Source organism: Callithrix jacchus, chromosome 2, assembly GCF_049354715.1.
Source record: "Callithrix jacchus isolate 240 chromosome 2, calJac240_pri, whole genome shotgun sequence".
In the NCBI taxonomy this organism is placed as follows: Eukaryota; Metazoa; Chordata; class Mammalia; order Primates; family Cebidae; genus Callithrix; species Callithrix jacchus.
In genome coordinates, this window is record NC_133503.1 from 151,399,784 (window position 1) to 151,418,229 (window position 18,446).

Here is an 18,446-nt window from a genome sequence, read left to right on the forward strand (position 1 = left end):
AAAACATTGGGAAAAATCTGCAGGACCTTGGTCTGGGAAAAAATTTCTTGAGTAATGCTCCACAAGTACAGGCAACCAAATAAAAAATGGACAAATGGGGGATCACATCAAGTTGAAAAGGCTCCACACAGCAAAGGAAACAATCAACCAAGTGAAGAAACAACCCACAGAATTGGAGAAAATGTTTGCAAACTACCCATCTGACAAGGGATTAATAACCAGAATATAGAAGGAGCTCAAACAACTCTATAGGAAAAAAATTTAGTAATCCAATTTTAAAATGGGCTAAATATTTGAATAGACATTTCTCAAAAGAAGACATACAAATGGTAAACAGGCATATGAAAAGGTACTTAACATCACTGGTCATCAGAGAAATGGATTTCACAATTACCATGAGGTATCATCTCGTCTGTTAAGATAGCAAATATCTGAAAGACAGTCAGTAACGGATGCTACCAAGGATGTGCAGAAAAAGGAAGTCTTATACACAGTGGGTGGGAATATAAAGTAGTACAACCACTATGAAGAACTGTTTGGCAGTTCCTCAGAAAACTAAAATTATAATTATCATATGATCTGGTAATCCTACTTCTTCATATATACCCCCAAAAAGGAAATCAATGTATCAAAGGATGTCTACATGCTCTTGTGCAGCACTGCTCATAGCAGCCAACATTTGGAAGCAACCTAGGTGTCCCTCAATAGATGAATGGATAAGGAAAATGTGATACTCTTTATCTATTCATCAATAGATACTCTTTGAAAATGTGATACTCTTTATCTATTCATCAATAGATGAATGGATAAAGAAAATGTGATACTCTCAATCCAAGATGGCCGATCGATAACAGCTCAGGATTGCAGCTCTCAGTCAAAGCGCAGAGAACTAGAGGACGCCACACTTTCAGACAAATTCTGGTTGCTCACGGAGCAGAAGATCCCCAGTGGAGGAACCACACATGTCGCCAGTGTGACTCTTGTGGCTGGTGCAGCGGTTTCGCCGGCACCTCGGCGCGGCAGCTCTTGGAGCAGAGTAAACAGGGCTGGCTCCCCTTCTGACCGAGGCTTGGAGGACCCACACGGGTCCCCAGCACAACTCCTGAGACTGGCGCAGCAGCTGTGACAGCACCTCAGCATGGCAGCTCTCGGCGCAGAGTAAACGAGACTGGTTCCCCTTCTGACCGAGGTTTGGAGCCCGGGGAAGGCAGAGTTGCCCATTACGGACACAAGAAGGAAGCCAGACAGGAGAATCCTGGGCAGAAAAGCACCATCAGTCTTAACACCACCGTTCTGGCCCTGGGAACTAACAACTTGGATGTCCAATCAAGAGACCTAATCTGAAAGTTGGTAATTTCAAAGACGACAGGAGGATAAATTTACAATGATGGGAAGAAACCAGTGTAAAAAGGCTGAGAATACTCAAAATCAGAATGCCTCTCCCTCTAAAGATGATCACAGTTCCACATCAACAGTGGAACAAGGCTTGACAGAGAACGAGCGCATCCCAATGACAGAATCACTCTTCAAGGAATGGATAATAAGAAACTTCTGTGAGTTAAAAGAACACGTTGTAGCCCAACGTAAAGAAAGTAGGAACTTTGAAAAAAGGTTTGACGAAATCCTATTGAGAATAGACAACTTAGAGACGAATATAAATGAATTAATGGAACTGAAGAATACAATACAGGAACTCCGAGAAGTATGCACAGGTTTAAACACTCGAATTGTTCAAGCAGAAGAAAGGATAACAGAGGTCAAAGTCCAACTTAATGAAAGAAAACAAGAAGACAAGATTAGAGATAAAAGGATAAAAAGGAACGAGCAAAGTCTCCAAGAAATGTGGGACTATGTGAAAAGACTAAATTTACGTTTGATAGGTGTACCTGAATGTGACAGAGAGAATGAATCTAAGCTGGAAAATACCCTTCAGGATATTATTCAGGAAAATTTTCCTGAACTAGCAAAGCAGGTCAATATTCAACCCCAGGTAATACAGAGAACACCACAAAGATATTCCTCAAGAAGACCAACCCCAAGGCACATAATCGTTAGATTCACCAGAATTGAAACGAAGGAGAAAATACTAAGGGCAGCCAGAGAGAAAGGTCAGGTTACCCACAAAGGCAAGCCTATCAGACTTACAGCAGATCTCTCAGCAGAAACTCTACAAGCCAGAAGAGAGTGGGGGCCAATATTCAACATCCTCAAAGAACAGAACCTTCAGCCCAGAATTTCATATCCAGCCAAACTAAGCTTCACAACTGAAGGAAAAATAAAATCTTTTATGTACAAGCAAGTACTCAGAGATTTTATTACCACCAGGCCTGCTTTACAAGAGCTTCTGAAAGAGGCATTACACACAGAAAGAAACAACCAGTATTAGCCTTACTAAAAATATACCAAAAAGTAAAGAGCACCAACATAAAGAAGAATTTTCATCAACGTATGGATCAAACAGCCAGTTAACATCAAATGGCAGTAATCCTAAATTTAAATCGACTAAATCCCCCAATCAAAACACACAGCCAAAACCCAACGGCATGTTACATCCAGACCTGTTTCACATGCAAGGATACACAAAGACTCAAAACAAAGGGATGGAGAAAGATTTACCAACCAAATGGAGAGCAAAAATAAATAAATAAATAAAAAGCAGGAGTTGCAATTCTCATAGCGGATAAAATAGATTTTAAAGCAACAAAGATATAGTGGTAAAAGGATCAATACAACAACAAGAGCTAATGATCTTAACACCCAGATACATAGAGACTTAGATTCAATGAGACAGAAAATTAATAAGGATATCAAGGACTCAAACTCAGATCCAGAACAAGTAAACTTAATAAATATTTATAGAGCTCTCCACTTCAAATACACAAAATATACATTCTTATCAATACCACATCACACGTACTCATAGGTTTAAATGAAACATTGATTGGCCATTATTAATACCCATTTTTTTTTCAGAATAAAGCAATATTTCCGTTCATCCTCCCTCTCTCTCTTCCTCTTTCTTTCTCTCCTTTACTCATTTTTTTTCTTTTCTTCTCTCAAAAAAAGAAATCAACTTGTAAACTTCTAGATCCAGGTCGGCAATGTCTCTTATAGCCTGAATTCCTTCCTTCCCTTCCCTCCCTCCCTCCCTCTCTCCCTCCCACCTCCATTCCTTCCTTCATCCCTTCCTTCCTCCTTCCCTTCATCCTTCCCTCCCTTCCTGCCTTCCTCCCTTCCTCCTTCCCTCCCTAAAAAAAAAAGTATATTTCCTACCTAGTTATTACACAGCAAGACTAAAAAAAAAAAGAAAATGTGATACTCATAAACAATGGAGTACCATTCTGCCATAAAAAAGAATGAGATTCTGTCATTTGCAACAACAGAGATGGAACTGGAGATCATTATGTTAAGTGAAATAAACCAAGCACAGAAAGAGAAAAATCACATGTTCTCACTTATTTGTGGGATCTAAAAATCAACTTCATTGAATTCATGGAGATAAAGAACAGAATGATGGTTGTCAGAGGCTACCAAGGGTAATGTGGTGATATGGGGAGTTGGGGGAAGGTAGGCATGGTTAATGGGTACAAAACATAGGAAGAATGAAGAACACATAGTATTTTAGTATTTGATAGCATATAGGGGGACTACAGTCAATAATACTTTAATTGTACATTTAAAAATAAATAAAAGAGTATAATTGAATTGTTATGCAAAGGTTAAATGCTTGAGGGTATGGATACCCCATTTTCCATGATATGATTATTACGCATTACATTCTGTGTACCAAAATGTATTATGTGCCCTATTAATATGGGTACCTACTATGTACCCACAAAAATAAAAAATATAAATATAAAAAATATACTCCTATTTCTGTTGTCTGAATGGGCTTGAACTAAAAATAGTGAATATAGTTTATTAAAATACTTGTAAAGTATAAAAATCCATGAAGCCACAATGATATTAAAAAAGCAGTAAATGTGAAAACAAAAATTTCCTTGCCCATATTGGCAATGACGATTACACCAATCTTTATTTGAAAAATTGGTGATTAAAAGGAGTGAATTAAACATGTATTCTACTTGCAGTGCAGGTAATAAAATAGCCTCAGTTGATGAGGAAATACTTTTATGGAAGACAACTAAGTAATAAATGGACAGTATCAGAAAATCACCATTTTGCAACCACAAATGAAATAACTGTTTCCATTAAGAATATCAACATGGGATCAAGTCATTGGATGAATGGTCCATGATAACATTTTTCCACATTGGCCCACGTATTACCTGCCAATACCAATGGGGGCACTGTACATCTACAGTGCTCAGATATGGCTGCCACCATCCTAACACAGTAGTCAAGCTGACTATCAGGAATAGTGAGACACCATATGCTTCCTGATGGGATGCTGTGGGAATTATACAGTGTTCTCTAGGACATATCCTTACTAAAACATGCTTAACCCAAATCTAAATCATTCTCCATTTCTAACTAAAAGTTTAAAAGACAAACAGTTATATAAAGGACTTTGGGAACAAGTGGTGAAAATGTGAATATGAACTAGATATTAGATATTCAGGAATTATTGTTTATTAATACAAGGTGTGTAAAAGGTATTGTTATATGAAAATCTTGTTTTAAGAGATGCATGCTGAAGTATTTGGGAATAACATGTTATGATGTTTGTAATATACATTTAAATGAGGAGAGAGAGAATTGTTGAGTTTGGGGGATGGATATATGAATATTCACTGCATCCTTCTTTCAACTTTCCTATACATTTTAATAATTTTCAGAATTTTTACAGCCTCTATGCTACCTTCTTGTCATTGCTGCTCATCTTTGTTACTGTGAAAATACAGCAGCCCATTCTTTCAATCTCTGCCAAGCCCAAGTCATTGCCATCCTCAGAATGCCATCCCTTTCCCACATTTCTGTTTGGTCCTTGTAGTCCTGAAGTCCCGGAGACTCGGTTGGGTTTGGACGTGGAAGGAAGTGGGGGACACTGTTAGGGCAGAGTGTGTTTGGGTTTCCCAGGCATAGCAGGTCACACCTATTAAACCAGAAAGTATTGGAGGCAGGTCTTTATCAATTTACAAAGTTTATTTTGCCAAGGTTAAGGACATGCACCTGGGAGGCAGGTCTGTGCCTTTCTCCAAAGATGATGTTGAGGGCTTTAATATTTAAAGAAGGAAGGATAGACATTGAGGAAAGGGGAAGAAATTTTTAAGAGGCATGGGTAGATAAGAGACAAGTGGTTGCATTCTTTTGAGTCTGTGATCAGCCTTTCACTCAATATACAATTTACATGTGAAAGGGAGGTAGAGGAATAGTCACTTATGCCTTATCTAGCTCAGTGAATATACATTTTTTTACATCAGAGGAAGCAATCGGATATGCATTTGTCTCAGGTGAGCAGAGGGATAACTTCTGTCCTGCACCTCTGAAGATAAGCTATCAATTTACATTGTCAGGTTAAAATTTAACAAAACTGATATAAGGTAAAGATCTTGGGGCTCACAAGGAATTTCCTAGTGGAAAAATTGTGAGGGAGGTATGCAGCTTTTTTTTTTTTTAATCTCTGTAGTTATCTTATTTAGGAGTAAAATGAGAGGCAGATTTGCCTGAAGCAGTTCCCAGCTTGACATTTCCCCTTGGCTTAGTAATTTGGGGGCCCCAAGATTTATCTTCCTTTCATACTTCCTATCCACACAACCACTCACAGGCATCTACTCATGGCCAGATGTTCTTTAAGGCTCACTCAGAAGCCTGTACAGCTGTGCCTCCTAAGCAAAGACTGAGAGTAGCACAACAGCCCCTCCCCTTCCCTCACAGCAGCCGCAAGGCAGCTTCCTTCACTTTCGAGGTCCAGAACTGAGCCATCTTCTTGATTGCCTGGTGGTGACAGCCTCCTAGGTACTTGTTCTCTCACTGTCTCTCTCTTGTCAACTCCCCAAGTCGAAACAAATTTTTTAAAAGGCAGACAAAACAGTGCTTATCTGTCGTTGTTCCTCCTTGTCAGCTCCGTTCAGTTTTGTTGAATTCCTTTCTGTAAACCAGATGCTGGAGACAGTAGCTCTCCACTCTGCTTTGGGTTCAGCTCCTTCTTGTCCATCTCTCCTGCCCTTGGTAGTTTTTCATCTTGCCCCTTCCTTTCTCCTGAATAGTAAATAGTAACTAACGTTATAGATTTCCCACCATGTGACAGGCACTGTTCTAAGCACATTCTATGCATTGGGTTGCTTAATCATTATAACAATTGTCGTAGCCCCTCTGGTCTGCGATAACAAAATACTGTAAAACTTGGTGGCTCATAAAGAACAAATTTATTTCTAACAGTTCTAGGAGCTGGGAAATCCAAGATCAAGTTGCTAGCAGATTTGGTATCTGGTGAGAGCCAACTTCCTCATAGATGGAACTTTCTCACTGTGGTCTCACACGGTGAAAGGGGCAAGAAGTATCTCTTGAGTCTCTATGATGAAGGTATTAATGCCATTTATGAGGGCTCTACCCCCATGACCTAATCACCTCCCAAAGGTCCACCTCTTAATACCATCAGGATGCAGGGGTGGTGGGTGAGGATTTCAACAACTGAATGTTGTGGGAACAAAAACATTCATATCATAGCAACAACTTGATAAAATATCGTCATTCTCTTGTTACAGAAGAAGAAACTGAGACACAGAGAGGTTCAGTAATTTGTGCGAGATCAAATCTAAAAGGTATCTTGTTTTCTCAATAGTTTTATATTTATAAATGTGTCTATCTGACAAACAACTGAGTTTTTACTCTGTCATGTACTATTCAAGGCATGGGGAATATAGCATTGAACTAAGAAATGTACCTGTCCTCATGAAGCTTTCATACCTGTGGGAAAGAAAAATAATAATTAATTAAGTAATATAAAGTGAAGTATGTATCACAAACCTTGATTAGATGATAGAGCATAACAGAGTTGAACATAAAGTTCTCTTTGAGGAGTCAAATCACATCATTAAAAAATATTTTTATATGTATTTTTAAATAGTAATGTATTCTCCTGGTTCAACATTAAAACACATAAAAATGATCAGAAAAGTAAATAATCTGCTCACAAAAATATGTAAACAAGTAAATAGAAGAAAATCTATTATTAGTTTGCTATTAATTCTTCCCCAAATATTTTGCTTTATGCATATTTAAGCTTATAAATTTATGTTATTTTCACCTCATTTCTTACTCCAAGGAAACATATTTTACTATGCCATACACTGTTCCATACTTGCTTTCCACAGTACATATTTTGGAGATATTTTCATATAAATACTTAAAACTTCTTCATTTTGTTTTTACAACTGCCTGCATTTTCACTGTGTGAACATATCAGCATTTATTTAACCAGTTTTCTATTGATGGGCACTTAGGTTGTTTCTAATCTTTAATTACAACAAGCAATACTGCAGTGAAGAAGCTTATACATGAGGGGTCAGCAAACTGTTTCTGTAAAGGGCAAGATAGTAAATATTTTAGGTATTGTAGGCCATATGGTGTCTGTCACAGCTGAACTCTGCGATTGTAGCATGAAAGTAGACATAGACAATATATCTACATAAGTAAATGAACATGGTTGTTTTTCATAAAATCTTATTTACAAAAGTAAGAATTGGGCTTAATTTGGCTACAGTTTTATCATTTGTTGATGAGTCATACAAAAATTTATATGATTATATCCATTTTATATGAGATTATATCCATAGGATAAATTCCCGAGTAAAAGCATACATTCATTTCTAAATTTGATAGATTCAGCCAATTTACCTTTCACTGAGAGTATATCAATTTTCATTCCCAACAGCAATATATGGAATACTGCTTCATATATTCAGCAATTCACGATGTTCACACCAACTTTTGAGGGTTTTGCCAATTTTGTAGGTAGAAAAGTGTGTCTCAGTATATTTTTCATTTCAATCTTTCTTCTGATGAATGAAATTGAGCAAATGTAAGAACCATTTGTTTTCTATTGGATAATTGGTATTTCATCCATTTATGGGAGTTTTTATATAATAGGAAGATAAGCTCTTTCTCTGTAATGGGTTGAAAATAATTTTTCCAGCATGATATTTATCCTTTGACTTTATGGTGTTTTGTTATTTTAAATCAATGAAAAGCTTTTGTTTTTATATAGTTACATTAATGATTTTTTTTTTTAGGGATTCTAGATTTTGTAAACAGTTGAAAGATCTCCCACACTCAAAAGCTATGAAAAACTCTCTCACATTGTCTTCTGAGGTAACATTTTACATTTCAAACTTTCATCTGTTTGAAATTAAGCCACATATGAAGTATGGGTTAATTTTTTTCTTCCTACTGGTTACCAAATCAACCCCATGATATTTAGTAATTATTCTACTTACTAGAAAGTACATTTATTTCCTTTTTTTGTCCTATGAACTACAATTTTGGTTCTTTCCACATGATGGCACCACAATCCAAAAAAAATCATTTTCTTAGCTGGAAAGAAGACACCATAAGATTTACACAGTGTTAATATTTCATTAAATGCCTCCATGTTGTGGAAGACAGACCTGAATTTCACATGGAATGTTCAATAGTTTATCAAATACTGAAGTCCGTTTGGTAAAGACACATACCATTGTGTATGCTAATCAAAGTAATTGAAATAATTTTTAAAAATCATGACAATCTATTCTTCATAGTCTTTATCTTAGGCACAAAGAAATACATATGCACATACACACGTGTGTGTGTGTGTGTATAAACTTTATTATCAACCAATAAAGACATGGTGTGTAAAACTAGCTTTGAGAAATTCTAGTAATATTTTCTAAAACTGAAAGCCTTCAAAATCTTATAAAGTAGGTTTGCATAAATCTGGGGAGCAAAGGTCACCCCTAGGTTTATGAATAAAGAGGATGATTACGTAATTCTGAATTCCCACTCCTAATCCCCACCCCCTTACTCCATCCCTGACAATCTTGGGATTAACGTCTATTGTCACTTATGAGAAACATGCCCAGACTTGCCCTGTACTCTTTAAAGAATTAAAAACAGAAGCCACAGAAAGCACTTTTCCTTTCTCTATAATGGCAAAGACTTTCCCTTTCTCCTCTGTAACGGCAATGAGCCTCGTTTCCACATTATGCTGGAAGTATTTGAGACACAGTATCTTTGTAAATGTTTGATTCATGTTGATACCACGCACGCCTAAATTTGACAGTGGACTGCAGGAACCCTTTTTGTACATACCTTCCAGGGATCCAATAATCTGATATTCCAAATGTCTCTGGAATTTTGCTTCTAAAAACTGTTTACCATATCTTGTTAACATAGATAAAAAGATTCAAGTGTGCTAATTAAACTAACTTCGATGATCTACTAAAAATATAGTTAAATTCTCCAAATCTCATCTATAAAATGGGAATAATAATGTAGGAGACCAGAACCTGCCACTCCAAATATGGCTCTGGGATAAGGATTATTTAGAGATAATTATTTTGAGAACTAGCCGACCCAGGAGATGCTCTAAAAAATGGCATATTACCCTTTTGTAAGGGAAACTTACATTTACTAAAACAAAAACAAAAACAAAACCCATAAAACTACATTTGTAAGAGTGTCTTCTCTGTACCAGGAGGAAAAGTTTGACTCTAAATCATGAAAAACTCTTTTGTCAGTGAAGAAATAAGAAACCCCACTCCTATTTACTATACATTTCCTGGTCATGCTTCCTTAACTTGCCCGCCCCATACTCTTTTCTTTTGGTTTAGCTAAAGATGGTATTTAAGCCCAATTTTCAGCAATTTCATGGGTTATCTCCCATGTATATAGGAGACATACATGTTAATAAACTTCCTTGTTTTCTTGTTAATCTGTCTGGTTACAGGGATCCAGGTCAACTTTGAAAGGTAGAAAATTATTTTTCCTTCCTTACAACATTTCTCACTCAGAATTGTTGTAGGATTAAGTAAGGCATTTCAAAATACTGCACAGTCCTCAATAAATGTAACACTATCATAATTAGAGTAAGAAAAATTAAACGTGTTCCTAGGTTAGTAAAACTGCACAGTAAATCTGGAAATAGAAAACTAAGCCGTGTTTGCATTCACTGGACTATGCTCCTCTCTTCATCCTCCCAATCCCCCATCCCAGGAAGTCTCGGATTGACTCTTCATGCGCCGGGGCAGCTCATGAGGCATCTCAACAGATGCATTCGGAAGAAGTCATAGATGACTCTGATTCCAAACTCTTAATCGGCATCGATTTTTAATACCAGTAACTGTCAAAGGCCTACAGTCCTCAACTGTGGCCCACTCCGACACCTAACAGCACTTCTGGAATATTCCACAAGATGCCGCCCTTGCTTTCCAATCTTCGGGCCACCGGCGGAGGACGCCTTGCCAGGGCGCCGACCTCGCTCTCCAGGGTTCAGGGCCTGACCTCGTACAGAGGCTCGCTTAAGGGGGATGGGCGGGGGTCTGACGGGCCTTGAGGGGGATCCTGGCACGGTGGGCCGATCGGCCCGGGATCCCAGCCTGCGGGCCGGAGTCCGCCCCAGCGCGATGCGGGAAGAGCTCGAATGTCCGGCTCCACGAACCGTGGCCTCTCCCCCGGCACGGCCTCTCGGCACTGCCCCTGATAGACACCAGCGAGCTCGTCACAGCGCCGCGGAGCAGCGGCAACCGAGTCCTGTCACATGGCCAGGGGAGGCCACGCATGCCCGTGCGGTGGGCTCCGGGCACCCTAACACCTAGACACAGAAGGCGCCGGGGGCGAGGCGGCCGGGAAGGGCTGCGCGGGGGAAGGGCTGCGTCTGCACCCGCGCCCAGCTCGCTAGGGTCACTGCACTGCCCCGCCACCCGGCGGCTGGGGCGGGGGTGGGGCCGGTCGCTTGACCTCGGATTTCTGTTTTTATCGCTGAGGCTCGGAGCCTTCGAAGAACGGGCGGCAGGACCCACAGACGCCCCTGATGGCCTCCTCGTGGCCGCGAGAACTCTCAGCGGCCGGAGTTCGAGGTGCGCGGCCCGGTTCGGAAGCTGGACCGGGGTGGCGGGACAGACCGGCTTCTCGGCCCTGCGCGCTCAGGGCGGCCGTGGGGCGGGGCGTCGGCCGTGACGCAATGTTGCGTTTCGAATCTCCGCCCCATTGTCGCCGGCTGGTATATAAGACTTCGAGCCTTCTCACTCGCACAAGTGGACCGGGGTGTCGGTTGCGCGTCGGCAGCAGAGGCAGGGGTGCGAGGGCCACGGCCGGTTCGGACGTGTGACCGCGCCTAGGGAGGGGACGGCAGCGGGCAGTGTGGGGCGGCGAGGCGACCATGGAGCTTTTGCGGACTATCACCTACCAGCCGGCTGCTAGCACCAAAATGTGCGAGCAGGCGCTGGGCAAGGGTTGCGGAGGGGACTCGAAGAAGAAGCGGCCGCCTCAGCCCCCAGAGGAATCGCAGGCGCAGCAGTCCCAGGCGCAGGTGCCGCCGGCGGCCCCGCATCACCATCACCACCACTCGCACTCGGGGCCCGAGATCTCGCGGATTATCGTCGACCCCACGACGGGAAAGCGCTACTGCCGGGGCAAAGTGCTGGGAAAGGTGACGAGCGGAGGGCGCCGGGCTGTCGGGCGGGCGGGAGGTCTGCCCGGGCGACCCCGAGCCGGGCGGGCCCGCGGGGTCCCGCGCCCGCGGCTTCCGGGTTTCTCGGGGGTCCGATCCCAGCGCGAGGTGGGCTCCTCACCTGTCCTGTGGCTTTTGTGCCCCGGCAGCGCAGGCGATCTCGGCTTTGCAATCAGCCTCAGAACTGTGTGCCTCCCGTAGCCCAGAGAAATGCATCTTGAAAGAAGCGAGGGCTTTTCTATTTCAGACCTCTGTCCCTCCACCTGCTCCCAGAGAATTTTCCTGACAAGTCTCATCAAACATTATTTTTCATGTCTCCCCGCTCCGACCCTCCATAAATCTCCCGTTTGTAAAGGAAAAAGAGAAACTGAACTTGCTGTTTCTAGCAATGCGTTTCTCTTCACGAGGGAGCTTCAACGGAGTAGAATGCATCCCTCTGTCCACTCTCCTCCATTCCTCTTTTTTTTTTGCTTTTCTTTCTTCCCATTTATTTATTTATTTAAAGTATCTGCCGTCCATTTTTGTGCCATACTCAATTCCATCTCGGCTTTGTTTCCTTTCAGGGTGGCTTTGCAAAATGTTACGAGATGACAGATTTGACAAATAACAAAGTCTACGCTGCAAAAATTATTCCTCACAGCAGGGTAGCTAAACCTCATCAAAGGGAAAAGGTGTGTATGACTCTTGAGTAAAGTATTTTCTTTGTGTGCACGGATGGCCCTTCCCTGTTAGGAAAATGTCTTCTGCCTGTGTAATCACTGGCTTTTCCGAGGTGACTGGAGGCTAACAAGCCCTACCTTGCTTTTTCATGTAGATTGACAAAGAAATAGAGCTTCACCGAATTCTTCATCATAAACATGTAGTGCAGTTTTACCACTACTTTGAGGACAAAGAAAACATTTACATTCTCTTGGAATACTGCAGTAGAAGGGTAAGTGTCAATTCCTATTTGAGGACATTTACTTTCCCTGAATTAACATGGCATTCAAACAGTATTTTATCTGGGATTTTAGCTGTGGCAGTACTCATACTGCAATGTTAACTTTCATTGCTCAACCTGCAAAGGGAAACCAGTGATTTTGATAACTGTTTGACAGCTTCTCTTTTTTCCTTCTCGTATCCCTAGTCAATGGCTCATATTTTGAAAGCAAGAAAGGTGTTGACAGAGCCAGAAGTCCGATACTACCTCAGGCAGATTGTGTCTGGACTGAAATACCTTCATGAACAAGAAATCTTGCACAGGGATCTCAAACTAGGTGAGTCCTTGACACCGAAAGCTGAGTTTTGTGTTAGAGATAGTTCTTTTTTCTCTCCCTCCTTTTTTTTAAACATATTAACGTTCTTAATTGGGATCTAGCGTCTGCAATTTAGCTTTTGAATGGGTGACTTTGATATAACAATTGGCTGCCTGGGTCCAAAGTGGATGTGTGTGTACTTGGTTAGAATGCATTTTCAAAGGGATTCACTTATTGTTTTGTTTCTCATCTAGGAAACTTTTTTATTAATGAAGCCATGGAACTAAAAGTTGGGGACTTTGGTTTGGCAGCCAGGCTAGAACCCTTGGAACACAGAAGGCGGTAAGAGTCAGAAAGATGCATCCTGGGAGGGTTTCGTGGAAACCAAATGTGCCTTAATTATTTTGCAGTTGATGTTTCAGAGGTCAGGTGATAAAATCTGTAAACCATAGCAATGCTAAAGAAATACTAAATGCCCACTGTGTACTAGACAGAGCCCCCTGTGCCTCTAAACTGATTATGAAAGCAGTCAACGAAGTCTTTTCTGGGCCTGAAATGTATAAAATGCCACAATGTCCCTGGTTTTAGTTGGTTAACAACGTTTTGTCCTGTGGGCTAACACACTGTGTGTGCATGTAAAAATTATCAAAACTCACTTGGCCAGACCTCAATTGTTCAGATGCTAAAATTCAAATGTTTCCAAATAGAAATTGAGCATAGATGTTAAGATTTCGTTTCCCATCAAGTCACATCAGGAGAACTAAGTTTAAATAGTGGAATAGTTCCTAACAAGATTTCAATTTTTATCTTTCCAGAACGATATGTGGTACCCCAAATTATCTCTCTCCTGAAGTCCTCAACAAACAAGGACATGGCTGTGAATCAGACATTTGGGCCTTGGGCTGTGTAATGTAAGTAAATACAGCAGAATAATTAAAAAGCAAATTCAGATTTAGATGTTAACACCTGAAAAGGGTTGCTTTATGACCATTGCTAAAGATGTGTTTCTTTGCACACAGGTATACAATGTTACTAGGGAGGCCCCCATTTGAAACTACAAATCTCAAAGAAACTTACAGGTGCATAAGAGAAGCAAGGTATACAATGCCATCCTCATTGCTGGCTCCAGCCAAGCACTTAATAGCTAGTATGTTATCCAAAAACCCAGAGGATCGTCCCAGTTTGGATGACATCATTCGACATGACTTTTTTTTGCAGGTTGGTTGCCATCTTCTTCTTTTTTTTAATTGCATGCTGTTGATCCCAGTTACCTGGCAGGTTACTGAAGGCCTTTTCTAATATTCCACAGGGCTTCACTCCGGACAGACTATCGTCTAGCTGTTGTCATACAGTTCCAGATTTTCACTTATCGAGCCCAGCTAAGAATTTCTTTAAGAAAGCAGCTGCTGCTCTTTTTGGTGGCAAAAAAGACAAAGCAAGATATATTGACACACATAGTAAGTTAATAACACTCCTTTTCCTTTTTTGTACACAATATCATATTTAAATTTGGTACATCAGTTAAAAGGGAATTTTATATTAATATAACTAGCCAGATTCACAGATTCTTAAATGTTGATATTTATAGCTTAATAAATCCACAACTTGAATTGTGATTGATAGCTTTTTATTTTACAAACATTAAAGAGGGATTTTTGGGGTAGTTGCAGCTAATGGCAAAGGTAAAATGCTATTTTGCCTTGGATGCTTATAAGCTGGTGAATAATGCAAGAATGAGGAAATGTGGCTAACCCTTTTCCTTCCTTGTTAAGATAGACTAATGTTTGTAATTTTATTCCTTGATATACAGATCGAGTGTCTAAAGAAGATGAAGACATCTACAAGCTTAGGCATGATTTGAAAAAGACTTCAATAACTCAGCAACCCAGCAAACACAGGACAGATGAGGTGGGTTGGAGAAGAGTAGATATTCATGCTTTACGTTATTTCCACTCTTTATGAATTAGCACTTGAACTCTGATTATCATGGCCATATTTACCTCAAGTTTTTCTTCAAACCCGTTGAAAGGGAAATTATTGGCTTTTAGTTTTATAGTGCATGCAAGTGAGTTACTGCTTTATCTTTTATCTGGCTTGTGTCCATTGGTTTTTGATAAGCTTTCACAGCAGCTGCCTCACCCTCGTCTTAATCTGGAATTCTCAGCCTTAAATATTTTTGATGCTTGACTCATTGCATAACTTTTCTTTCTTCCTAGGAGCTCCAGCCACCTACCACCACAGTTGTCAGGTCTGGAACACCCGCAGTAGAAAACAAGCAGCAGATTGGGGATGCTATTCGGATGATAGTCAGAGGGACTCTTGGTAGCTGCAGCAGCAGCAGTGAATGTAAGTAGTTGTCAATCTCATTTTAAATAATGAAACTCTAAATGCCAGTGCTAAATACATAATAATTTAAGTCAATTTACATTGTAGCTTAATTTCACATAGAAGTAGCAAGGTTATAGGAATTGGAAAATAATCCTAAGTTCTATGTCTTCAGAATTAATGGAGTGAAACTTAATATCTACCAAAGCCTGAGGTTTTAGTGCTAAAATATTGTTTACCTTAAAACATTTCTGTCTGACTGTTTTAGGCCTTGAAGACAGCACTATGGGAAGTGTTGCAGACACAGTGGCAAGAGTTCTTCGGGGATGTCTGGAAAACATGCCGGAAGCTGACTGCATTCCCAAAGAACAGCTGAGCACATCCTTTCAATGGGTCACCAAATGGGTTGATTACTCTAACAAATACGGCTTTGGGTACCAGCTCTCAGACCACACCGTGGGTGTCCTTTTCAACAATGGTGCTCATATGAGCCTCCTTCCAGACAAAAAGTAAGTGTATTGATTAATGAAATCCTGTCAGTTCTCTAGTTTTGGACTAAAGAAATGTAAAAACAGTGATTAACTACTTCTGTTTTTTTCCCTCTTTTCTCCCTGTCATTCCTGTTTTTATAGAACAGTTCACTATTACGCAGAGCTTGGCCAGTGCTCAGTTTTCTCAGCAACAGATGCTCCTGAGCAATTTATTAGTCAAGTGACGGTGCTGAAATACTTTTCTCATTACATGGAGGAGAACCTAATGGATGTAAGTTTTGCGGCTTTAGAGTGGTGTCATTTGAAGGGTAGTCCACAAACCAATAGCATCTGCATCACTTTGAAGTGTTAGAACTAGAGATTCGCCTGTCCTACCCCTGATTTACTGAATCAGAATCTCTGGGAGATGGAGGCAGGGATTTTCAAGGCCATTCTGATGCTTAAGTTTGAAAAGGTTTTCTTAGAATAAGAATAGAATACATGCTACAAAATCTTTGTAGGCACTAACTCACTCTCATCTCTTCCAGGGTGGAGATCTGCCTAGTGTTACTGATATTCGAAGACCTCGGCTCTACCTCCTTCAGTGGCTAAAATCTGATAAGGCCCTGATGATGCTCTTTAATGATGGCACCTTTCAGGTAAGTGAACTCTGCAGGACAGTGCACATTTAGGTCCTAAACAGAAAGATTTGTACCTAGGCAGTTTAGTAATTGACTGAACTTTTCTAATTCTTGACTATTTTGAGAGATCTAATGTCTTGTGTTTATTTTTTAAGGTGAATTTCTACCATGATCATACAAAAATAATCATCTGTAGCCAAAATGAAGAATACCTTCTCACTTATATCAATGAGGATAGGATATCTACAACTTTCAGATTGACAACTCTGCTGATGTCTGGCTGTTCATCAGAATTAAAAAATCGAATGGAATATGCCCTAAACATGCTCTTACAGAGATGTAACTAAAAGACTTTTTGAACAGACCCTATGGGACTCCTCTTTTCCACTGTGAGATCTACAGGGAAGCCAGTAGAATGATCTAGAGCATGTTGAAGAAGATGGACATGTGGTGGTACGAAAACAATTCCTTTGTGGCCTGCTGGACTGGGTGGAACCAGAACAGGCCAGGGCATCCAGTTCTTGACTTTGGATAATCCACGAGTGAACCAGAATGCAGTTTTCCTTGAGATACCTGTTTTAACAGGTTTTTTTAGAAAATTTTGCAGAAAGGTGCATTGATTCTTAAATTCTCTCTGTTGAGAGCATTTCAGCCAGAGGACTTGGAACTGTGAATATACTTCCTGAAGGGGAGGGAGAAGGGAGGAAGCTCCCATGTTGTTTAAAGGCTGTAATTGGAGCAGCTTTTGGCTGCGTAACTGTGAACTATGGCCATATATAATTTTTTTTTTCATTAATTTTTGAAGATACTTGTGGCTGGAAAAGTGCATTCCTTGTTAATAAACTTTTTATTTATTACAGCCCAAAGAGCAGTATTTATTATCAAAATGTCTTTTTTTTATGTTGATCATTTTAAACTGTTGGCAATAAAGAGTATGAAAAAGCAGAAATAATGGTCTCCTGTCTTTGGTAGAATTCATCACCACATTGTGGCATTTTTTGATAGGGTCATGCCAAGCAGTGCCAAGAAGCCATTGAGGATAGAAGCATACTAGAAATTCAGAGCTTCAATTTTTTTCTAACTGCAGTTTCTAGGATGTCTAATACCTGAAGTATAATCATAAATGTTCAGGGTAATCTAGCATAGGAACACCATTCTAGTTACGACCATAATATAAGCCTTCTACAAAATCCAAATCCAATTTCTCTCTGAAGTGTTTCTTCAAAACTTGCTTAGCTTGGAGATAAAGCCAGAGTGAACAGATGTCTGTTATTAAGTGTCAATAGGTACAGGAAGTTTATCTTAATATGGGCAAAACTCTGAATTAGAATGTGTGCACCAGCTAAACATGTTACTCAGCATAAACCTGCCTAAACACTTCCAGTGCCGCAGGCAGTACTAGCACTTAATTCCAGTAGTGAGGAATACTTTGTGAATAAGTCATTTTATATTCCTTCTGGTGCATGGTAGTTGAGGAGTGGTATGGGAACCACCTTACAGTTTGGGCCCATCTTTTAAACTGTTAGGTTACCTAAGAGGTAAATCTGAGGTTTTCTTTTTCAGTGGGATCTACTCCTTGACAGCTGTAGTAAAGGAAAGCTGCTTATCCTGTTCCTCTGAACTTACAGGGATCTGCATAAAATGTAAATATTTTTTGTTCAATTGTAATCCCACTATACAAAAAATCCTGTCCTATGGAAAGAATTGCTTTGGCTTGTAAAGGCTGTGTTTACATTGTGATCCTGTACAGCATAGTGTAGAGATGGTAGTTGCACTTTTACATTTTTCTAAAGTTGTTAAAATTCCACTTGGTGTATTGTATTAATGGAAGCCAAATCCTAGGAATATGTTATGAGTATTTCACAAGTTCTAGATTAACTCCTGCTGGCCGGAGTTCTCTGGCCATGTATACAAATTCCGTTTTCTTTAAATGGCTTATAGCTGAAGAAAACGGAATATTAACAGGTGTGTGTGCAAAGGTAGAATCCAGCTGTATTTTTATGAGCAGAGAAGAAACAATAGTTTCCAAACAGTGGGGAAAAAAATGTTCCTTTCTTTTGAGTTTCACAGTGGAAGATCGTATAACCTCATGTTTCCAAAATACACATTTACCCATTCTTACATGTACTGAGCATCTGCTGTGTGCTACATCCAGGGCCTGGCA

General features: G+C 40.2%; 2 protein-coding genes across 3 annotated transcripts; one reads left to right on the plus strand and one right to left on the minus strand.

Annotated features, from left to right (window-relative positions):
* Positions 1–5,087: 5,087 nt before the first annotated feature.
* On the minus strand, positions 5,088–11,531 carry LOC144581598 (uncharacterized). Of its 2 annotated transcripts, none has more exons than XR_013532633.1 (3): positions 9,253–11,531; positions 6,848–6,870; positions 5,088–6,162 (listed from the first exon to the last, which is right to left on the minus strand). XR_013532633.1 is itself a non-coding variant. In XM_078365905.1 (3 exons), exon 1 carries the CDS (start codon positions 11,320–11,322, stop codon positions 10,915–10,917), a length of 408 nt encoding a protein of 135 aa, XP_078222031.1. In that variant the 5' UTR covers positions 11,323–11,531; the 3' UTR covers positions 6,026–6,162; positions 6,848–6,870; positions 10,900–10,914. The 2 variants fall into 2 exon arrangements, 1 of the variants encoding a protein (XP_078222031.1); XM_078365905.1 differs by having other exon boundaries at positions 6,026–6,162; positions 10,900–11,531.
* On the plus strand, positions 11,194–17,231 carry PLK2 (polo like kinase 2). Its single transcript, XM_002744937.6, has 14 exons — positions 11,194–11,590; positions 12,175–12,282; positions 12,426–12,542; positions 12,738–12,867; positions 13,101–13,188; positions 13,662–13,757; positions 13,866–14,064; positions 14,156–14,303; positions 14,657–14,754; positions 15,063–15,192; positions 15,440–15,680; positions 15,804–15,933; positions 16,190–16,300; positions 16,438–17,231. The coding sequence occupies exons 1-14, from the start codon at positions 11,321–11,323 to the stop codon at positions 16,627–16,629; spliced, it is 2,058 nt and encodes a 685-aa protein (XP_002744983.1). The 5' UTR covers positions 11,194–11,320; the 3' UTR covers positions 16,630–17,231.
* Positions 17,232–18,446: the final 1,215 nt, after the last annotated feature.